Genomic DNA, 9,411 nt, shown 5'->3' with positions numbered 1-9,411 from the left:
TTTGTCTCAACTACGGGCCCATTTTAAGTTTAGACCACAACACCATAAAATGAAGAAAGAGTGAAGGGGGATGAAAAGTTCAGCATCGAAGGCACTGGAAATTTGTCCTGGTAACTCAACATAGCAAAATTGCCAGTGTTAAAACATCAATTACCACCTAGTGTAAATTGTGTAGGGAATAAGCATTAATTGCATGGACAATTAACAGATTAATCAGTAAATAAAGCATTTTTGATAATACCTTACAAGTGGACAAACAGCTCCAGCTTGTCAACTCTAAGTGAAACTGAAACCTAAAAAAAAAAGGAAGGAACACTTCAAATGTTGCTGCATTACAAGACAACAGGATCTCAGACGCAGGTCAAAGATCCAGCGGTCGGCGCACCTCCCTCTGCATATTCAGCAGTCCAACACTGTATTCAGACACCAAAACCTCAAACGTTATAAATGCATAACCTTGATGCTGACCTCAGCAACGTTTCTGAAAACCTCCCTGACTGCGAGGCACTGTCTCTCCAACCTGAGCGACCTTGTACATGGAGACATCCCACCAACTGGTTTAATGAAGCCGTGTGTTGGACCTTCAACACTGAAGCTGTCAAGACAGTGGAGGAGGTATGAAGAAGAAGAGAAGCTCTGGCAACAAACAAGAGACAGTGTCTGAAAGAAGCAGGAACGAGAGCGGCAATGAAGTAAAAGAAGACAGAATATAAAAGATAAAAAGGAAAGAGAGAGATGGAGTTGTGGCTGGAGGGCTGTATACTTGCACGGCTGTCAAACCATCACTAAAGGGGCTGTATTAAAGACAGTGGTGTGGCGTGACTCGTCCACTAGGTGGGGCTGTAGCAGCTCTGTATTTTGGCTGTGCGCATGCACCATGCAGCAGATGAGGAGGGGTGGAGGCATGCAGGTGTCTTGTGGTGTTCAGTGCAGGGCGTTGCAGTGCATGTTGGGGTTTGTGGTGTCTGCATTGTGGCCAATATGGAACCAGTTTCAACAGAAAATCAAAAGTCATCTAGCAGGCCTGATGTGGCCAACAGGGATTAAGTTTGACAGACACTCAGTGGCCGCTTTATTAGGTCCACCTGTATAATCTGATCAATCCAATCCAGTGCCGTAAAGTTTCCTTTCCTGCTGCCTGTAATGCTCAGGTTTTCTTGTTGTCACAGTAACAGAAGTGATCATTCACTTCTATGTTTGGCACTGAGCTCATTGTTAGAGGTTCTGTTGTACTGGACTGCATTTTATTGAGAGCTGTTTCCACTATTCTGTCCCTGCTCATGAATATAAATAGGGGAGGACAAAAAATTAGAAACACCTCTCAATATAATGCAGTCCAGTGCAAGACCTCTGCAAACTACAACCTCAATAATAAACAGAGAATTAAATGTACACATTCTCCACATTAGTGTCTCCACATCTCAACATTACAAACTTTGTGAAAAGGTAGAATTTATGGTTCCTACAAACCACAAGACCCAGAGCCCTGCTGGTTTTAGCCAAACTGCAATAAATGACCTGTAGGGAAACAAAACCTGCACCACTCTGCATCCTGACGACTATGGAGACACTGCTGAACAAGCCATAATAATTCACATTAATTAGCCTGTCTGAACCTGACTGAGTCAATATCCCAACTATTGAAAAGGGCACAGCCTACAAATACCGTTATAGGAATTAACTGTGGTTATGACAGCATTGTTACTTTCACTTTTTTTAAACTGCTATGCGATATAACAATGCAAAGGAATGACGCTATGCAGTTCAATGAGTTTGATTATTTATTAACCAAATAAAATCATGACCTTTCGCGAATGGGCCTTGTTTCACAAGTCATGTACAAATGTTCTCTGTCTTTTTTCAAGCCGACAGTAAACTTTTATAACACCTGGTTCACAATCAAGGGTGTGTCTCAGGTGTGTGATAAGGCTCGTTGTGCTGCCTGTGTACTTTACAGCAGCATGGCACATTTTGCAGATTGCATAGTGTTTCCAAACTTTGGATTTGTAGTTTGCTGGTGTGTGTATTTGTTCCGCCTCAGCTTGTTGTGACACCCTGATCCCAAGCTGTCGGCATCCGCTCCACAATGTAAGGTAACGTCAAAGAGATAGTCCATAATATCAAAATATTGGATGGGTCATGATTCCAAATAAAGGCACAGAACATCTAATAATTAAATTAATTGTCTCTTTTCACGGCTGCTCTACCAATGCACTCTTATTGTACCCACATCAGAGAGAGAGAGAGAGAGAGAGAGAGAGAGAGAGACAGACAGACAGACAGAGAGAGAGAGAGAGCACAGAGCAAGCTAGAGAGTGACTGAGGAGAGGGAGCAGTGACTGCAGGATCGCAACAGTGAATCAAAGGAAAAACACATTTATCACTGATTGTTTCACAGCTAGAGCACAAAAAAAAAAACGCACACACACCTCTGCACAAGCTGAACTTGCCTGTAGTTCTTCCTCGGCCCAGACTATGTCACTGTGCGCCTCCAGTGACAGTACTGCTGCCGGAAGTGAAGCAGATTTTGAGGTGAGGTTGATGCATGCTGACTACGCTGCTTTTTCCCATTTGATATAAACTCTCAATGCATTGGCACTTGTTTTTCTACGTCCCTCCCATCCTTTCATTTGCCTCTATAAATTGGGTTTAGCCACAGCAGCATTACAGGGCAGGTGCGTTCTGAAGAAATCCTGGACTTTCTTCCAGAGGTGGACCTCAGCTGCTGCATGGGACTTGGGCTCGCCCCCCCACAGGGCCGGCTTTCCCGCGACCCCGTGAAAACTGGAGGGGCAGTAGGGTCCGTAGGGCGGCTCGAGGTAATGCCCCGCTCCGGGGTAGCACACACTGTCAAAGTTGTCCCTCCTGTGGTGCCTCAGCCTCTCCACCATCTCCACCATGTACGCCTTGCTGTCCCAGTTGTGGTCGTCCTCGGCTGCCACAAACAGGAAGCGTCCCTTGGCTTGCTGGACGGGGATCAGGGTGGCCTTGTTCTCCTCGGCCAGGGGATCGTGCATCATGTATTTGCTGTCGATGGCCCCTGACTCGGTGACAACAAGCTTGCCAGGGTCAAACATTAAGGGAGGGTGGATTTTGTTTTTCTTGTAGTAGAGAGGGAAAACCACGTTGGCACTGCAGCCGTTGATCCACACCGTCGCCAAAACGTTTGGCAGGTAAGTGGCAACTGAAAGTGCAAGATCCCCGCTCTTTGATAGTGATATCACCCCAACTCCTTTACTGCCCACCTGTGAAAAGACAAATCAGGATTCATACACTGCACAGAAGAGGGATAAATACACACACATGCACACTAATTTTCCACTATTATTCCAAGTGTGACAATATTCAGAATATGATATGGGTCATGTAAACAGTAGATTCTGTTTGGGTCTCATCCAGCCTTGCAAGATGCTGGCTAGTTGGTTTGTTTAAAATGCACAAAGCTGCCCGTAAACAGGCAAGAGGCTGTGTGTTGCAAACTGCTGTACACTGCAGCATGCGCTGTGTACATGACCAGCGAATGCTCCTAAAACCCAAATAATATCGGCATATCCCACGTTTTAATCAGAAAAGGCCTTATTACTCTTTTTTTTTATTGTAAACTTATTCTGTTTAATTACATAATCAAGAACCAAAAAACACTCCATAAGGGTACAAATCTTGTGCCAAATGTGTATAAAAATCTCAAATCTCTCCAACAACTCACCTGTGGTTGTTTCATTAAAAACTGTATTGCTTCCTCAAAATAGTCCAGATGGATATCTTTGATTCTCTTCGGCTGGTCGTCGTGGCCGTACAGCGCAACGGTCAGAACCACAAACCCTCGGTTTGCCAGCAGACACGCCCTTCTCTCGGACAAACCACCGCCAAAGGTGTACAGGTCCAACACGGCAGGGAAGGGGCCTCCTCCTGCAGCAAGAAGAGACATAATCACAAACACAAAACTACAACGGCTCACTTAAGTAGAGTGCAGATCTGCACTAGGCTTATCTCTCCTTCTCCGGTGTTCACACTTAGGCAACAAACCACCTGTTTTTTGTTTACCAGGAGAAGAAAAAAATACAGAGATACTGTCTCCATATCTTCCCTCTTCCAGTGCTCGGACTTACAAAGTTAATTACTAGGTTTTACAAAGACACCACGACAACAACAGGTCCTTGATCAAACAGTAATAACTGTACACAAAAAATATTAGGCTAAGAGGCCGAGTAGTATGTAACATCAGCTGTGAACAGATACATGGACAGACACACACAATAACACTGTTCAGTTGTTTGTATCACACTGAGCTGTGTATGTTTTCTATGGTCTTGCCTCAAATAACTGCTCAGACAATATTTGTGCATTAAAGACAACTAAGTGCCCTAATGGTAAGATAGACTTTGTTTCAACCAGATGACCCCAGCTGAAAACTGTGTATAAACTACCGCCTGCCGTGCTGAAGTGTCTTTGAGCAACACACTGAATCACTGTTCTGCAGCCGAGCCTGACCTCTGATCTCACAGCGGACAGAGAAAGACAACATGGCGTGCTGTGTTCTGTAACTGTGTTGTGTTTTATTTCTAGATAAGCCCAAACGGCTTCCTTGAAAACAAGTCAAGTATCAATCTCTCCAACCCAAAAATCACAGTGGGCCATGCAAGCACCTACATTCCAGTGTTTGAGTGTGTGTGTGTGTGTGTGTGTGTGTGTGTGTGTGTGTGTGTCCGGGTTTGGAACAGCAACGAAAAGCAACAGCCTAGCAATTTCCTCATCCATATCAACCTCCAATCTGATTTTACGACCTCTATTTCACTCCTCTTGGGTTGTAGGGTGCAATAATGCAAACACACGGACAGAAAAACCAACTCTCTTTCGCAGTAGGAGAGAAGAAAGGGAGCGATGGAGGCACTGCCTGCGAAGCAGCCGTTCCCCGATGCTCGTTTTACAAACCACGAGAAAAAATATTAGGCTAATTGGCCCAGTAGTATCTAAGATTAGCTGCAGACAGACACACAACCAAATGCATAATCCCATGTGCGCTACCGGCTGGTGGAGATTAACTTCAAGAATCGTAACTGGACACTGAGTCACATGAGGCGGAGGATTTCTGCTGCTCTGCCCTCTGGAGGATGAAACTGTCAGGCAACACCCAGTCGCTGATGAGGCAGCAGGTTTTTTTAAATTTATTTATTTACATATTCATATGACACCTAACATGATTACAAGTAATACTGGTGCCACTATTACTAGAGCTACTGCTGCTACTACTACTAATAATAATAATGATAACTGTAATACAGATCAGCAACATCATTTTTATGGCACTTTGTGGTTAAAGGTGCAGTTCACAACCTCGCACTTTGGCGCACTTTTTTTTTTTTTTTTTAATTTAATTATTTTAAATGTGAAGAACTTCATTACCCTGAATTCATGGCACCTTTAAATCATTTACTAAAGTTATTTCTTCTTAGAGGTACAATTTATGGAACTTCTAGCATGTTGTCTTTATTATTGTAGACTACTCTAGTTATTCATGATTACTAAGGAATAAATTGCTTTATAAACTGATTTTAAATTGAATCCAGTTTATAATAATAATAATAATAAGGCTGCAACACGACAAGATCCACAGAGGTGGAAAATAATATAAAATAAAATAATATTTTTTGCGGTATGCTCAGCCAACACTGGTGAGTCCAGCCTTCTGTCGAGTGCTTGCTTGTTGTTTAAATTAAGTTTTCCATCTCCATCCTCCGTTTCAGTTTGTTACTTCCTGTGCACGGAGAAGGTGAGTGAATGTACAACTGTGACGCTTTCACCTATTGCCAAACCCACTGATAACTGTGACTGATAGGACTGTTGTGTTTTCACATAAAAAAATATTGCCCAGTCATAAAATTCTGTAAACATAATATTTTTTATAGTTACAACACAATGTAACATTCCCCATGAAGTGGACTCCTGTTAACTTTTACTTCCTGGAAAACAGTGTGTCTTTATTTTTTTACACTTTTAAATCTCTTCCCACATTACGTCCTGCCCAAACATCCTGTTAGACCAGGAAACAAAATAAAAGGAAGTAAGATGCTATTTCGTGAGGTTTTTTTTTGTGAATGAACAGTACCAATGCGGAAGGCCTCGTACCAGGAGGAGTAAACAAGACTCCGCGGATATTCCCCTCCTTGACGGGCTGCCGGCTGACCCCGTCTCCCAGCAGGATCCTCTCATTGGTCGCCTCCGCCAGCACCCTGCCCTCCCCCACCTCCTCTTCGTGCACCGTGAACTGGACAAAGTGGGGATTTTGTGCGTTGCTCTTATGAAACTTGGTGTGCAGGGTGTCCGCCCTCAGCGACCACAGCAGACCCATGGGCTCCACGCCGACGTAGCTCCCCTTGAGCGAGGGGTCTCTGTGCAGGTCGAGCTCCCCGTTCCCGTCAGCCCTATAGGTGGCCGCCGAGTGGAACAGCACCCCCTTATCGTCGGTGGAGCGGGCCTTCATGGTGACCACCTGCCTGGACCTGAGCCCGGCCACCTTCACCTGGACGGGCTCGTCGAACAAACACCTGGCACTGGGCAGGAGCCTCAGTCGCACCTGGGAGGACATCTCTCTCTCACTCTGTTGTATTTTTTAGGGAGAATATGAGACAGAAGACACAGAAACGACACTTTAAACGACAATAATTCAACCTATAAAGCGTGTCATCACTACAGCTGTGGGGGAAAAAAAGTTACAGCTGAGTATCACATTATTTTCTGCAACTGTCTCATTTCTGTGGTCCCTTGTGTCATTTATGCACTTCATTTTCATGAGATTTGCATTTTATTGCATTGTGCTTATTCAGTTTTAACAAATGGGATTGGAAATCTTGAATTAGATTACTTTGATTCAGTTTGTCATGTGATTTGTCGCATAATATGCTGTAGATTTCATTTGTCTACCCAGGTGTTATGCTGCCTTCACTTCAACTTGAAACTTGTAAAAAAAAAAAAAAAAAATGTTATAAACAAACAAATAAAGCCAGAAAGAATGAACAAACAGTCATCCACTTCAGAATTAAACACTGGAAATTCAGGTGTCATTTTGGAGCTCCTGTTTCTCCGATTTCAGCTCCAGTGATGTCAGAGCACACAAAAACAGTGGAAAAGAGATTTGCATTTCGTTGTGTGAGGCAAGAATTTCGGCTTAATCCATACAAGAGTGAAATCTGATTCCATCTTTGATAAGGAGAAGGATATTCGCTCTGCTTAACTTTCTCGCAAAACAAGTTTTTGGAGGTCAGTGTTTTTTTTGGGTGCCACTGAGCTGCGTAACACCCGAGTCATCTGTAAATGTGTAATATACATAGATCGGTGGGAGCAGGCCTTAGGTTATTCATGTTTCTCAGTGTCTGGACTTGGACTCGCTTATGAATTCAGGCAAAGAATGACAAGAGGCTGCAGTGTGTTCCTGTATCAGATAACTCGAGGCTATATTTAAAACATTATTTCAACCTATAAAGGCCACCTTTCAAGCAAACAGTACACCATTTTTTCCTGCCATGCCAGCATGCCTATAACCACAGTGATGAATTAATAATTTCTGTGCACAAGTCTATACATTTTAATATTCAATATAGCCTAACTCCAGTCACCACACGGCTCTTCAAAACATTCAGCATCCTTGTTTCTGGAGGTTTTTGCATGTCACAACGCCTGAGCTGCAGCTACACCTAACACCAAATGACGCTGACACACAATCATATATGGTGAGAACAAGTGAGCAAAGGTCACCAACAACCTACAATTACAATTCCTCCTGTCTCAGAGCCTTAAGACATGAACACACCAACAATTTTAACTTTTGCTTTTGTCCCTTATATTAATTTATTACATATTTGATATTTACCATCTCTTGTCAGGACAGAATAGGACCCGGTCCAACAACCTTTTTTTTTTTTTTTTTTTTTTTTTAACATTAGGATGTAATGTTTTGTGTTATGATGTAATGTTTACTTGTCTGAACCCCAGGAAGAGTAGTTTCTACCTTAGTAGTGACTAATGGGCAGCCAATAAATAAATATATGACTAAATAAATGAATATAAATAAATATCCTTCATAATCCACCGAGATAACGTGCATTTATCTAGGTTTTTACGTTTTTTTTTTTTTTTTTGTTTTTTTTAAAGGCACTGAATACTTCACACTGATTTCAGGCCAACATAGAGTGCATTCCCAATTATTCAGAGTGAACTTTTAGAATAATAAAACCCCCTTTTCACATTTAGCAACAAATGTATTAATGCTACAGTTATATCCGAGGAATAATAATTTCTCTCTTTCGCTAAGCCGTTATATTTAGGTCGTTTGGTACATGTATGTACAGTATTATTTAATTATAGTCCGTGTAATGTACAAGAAAGGTCGCCGCGCAACATTCAATTAAAAAAAAAAAAAAAAAAAAAAAAAAAAAAAAAAAAAAGGAAATTCAATTTTACGCTCTCTATTGGCAAAGTGCACAACTAGTAAATAAAAAGTAATGACTTTTAAGAGTCCTTGTGGACTTGTGGTAACTTCGGCGTAAGAAACATGTTATTTCAATAAAACGTGCACTTTCTACGTGCGATGTGCGTTTTGTCGCAGGGAAAGTCGGGTCTAAAAGTTCAAATTGTATCTAAATGAACACTGACTGGTGTGTGGTATGCATGCCGAATTGTGTGGATCCCACTGATTTATACAACAATTTCAATCACTTTGCATGACATGCGCAGTTTTGCCCGTAAATGAAGAGAATATTTAAAAACACGATTTTTCAAATGGACTTTGTCACCTTCGACAGGAGCTTGACCTGGAGCTTATTGCCGACGAAGTTTGATCAAATAGGCCAAACATAAACCACCGCGTCTCTGTATTTATCGCTGCTCAAGCATAAGGCACTTTCTCCCGACGAATTAAATCCAAGTTTAAAAGCCAAAGTTTTGTTTTTTTACTCACCTAAATCCCGGCTGAGCTGTTCAAACCGCTTGAGCAGCGAGAAGCTTCTTCTTCTTCTGTGGTGTTTACGGCCGTTTGCATCCATGCTGTTGCATTACCGCCACCTTCAGATTTATTATGTTTTTTCAATGTTCATTCATATTAAATCTGTCTTTCCAGTCCAGTGGTTCCCTAATTCTGTTATAATTTCCACTCTTCCTTTTTGTGCTGGGTCTCACATGAAAGTGACATTTCCCCCTTTGCCTAACCAGTCAGGAGGTGATTTAAATATTGAAATTATTATTGAAATAATCACAATCACAGAAATAACATGTTGTTTCTAATGATGAATAGTATCAGAAGTCCACGACAAGTCTGCATAATGACTTCTGGTTGTTCTTGATGTTTGCGAGGGCCGACGCAGAATCACTTTGTGTCAATATTTTGCTGAAATTAATCTAATTAATCCATTCTTATGC

The 9,411-nt window shown here is 42.1% G+C and overlaps 1 protein-coding gene across 2 annotated transcripts; it reads right to left on the bottom strand.

The window, feature by feature from the left end:
- Positions 1 to 1,292: 1,292 nt before the first annotated feature.
- LOC115375863 (acyl-coenzyme A thioesterase 1-like) lies at positions 1,293 to 9,034 on the bottom strand. Of its 2 annotated transcripts, none has more exons than XM_030075444.1 (4): positions 8,954 to 9,034; positions 6,127 to 6,598; positions 3,707 to 3,909; positions 1,293 to 3,245 (listed from the first exon to the last, which is right to left on the bottom strand). In XM_030075444.1, the coding sequence occupies exons 2-4, from the start codon at positions 6,584 to 6,586 to the stop codon at positions 2,637 to 2,639; spliced, it is 1,272 nt and encodes a 423-aa protein (XP_029931304.1). In that variant the 5' UTR covers positions 6,587 to 6,598; positions 8,954 to 9,034; the 3' UTR covers positions 1,293 to 2,636. The 2 variants fall into 2 exon arrangements, with proteins under 2 accessions (XP_029931304.1, XP_029931305.1); XM_030075445.1 differs by lacking the exon at positions 8,954 to 9,034 and adding an exon at positions 8,790 to 8,912.
- Positions 9,035 to 9,411: the final 377 nt, after the last annotated feature.

The sequence above is a fragment of the Myripristis murdjan genome, chromosome 17 (genome assembly GCF_902150065.1).
Source record: "Myripristis murdjan chromosome 17, fMyrMur1.1, whole genome shotgun sequence".
NCBI lineage: Eukaryota > Metazoa > Chordata > Actinopteri > Holocentriformes > Holocentridae > Myripristis > Myripristis murdjan.
Note: the sequence above shows the minus strand (reverse complement) of the source record. Positions and strands in the feature narration are given on the sequence as shown.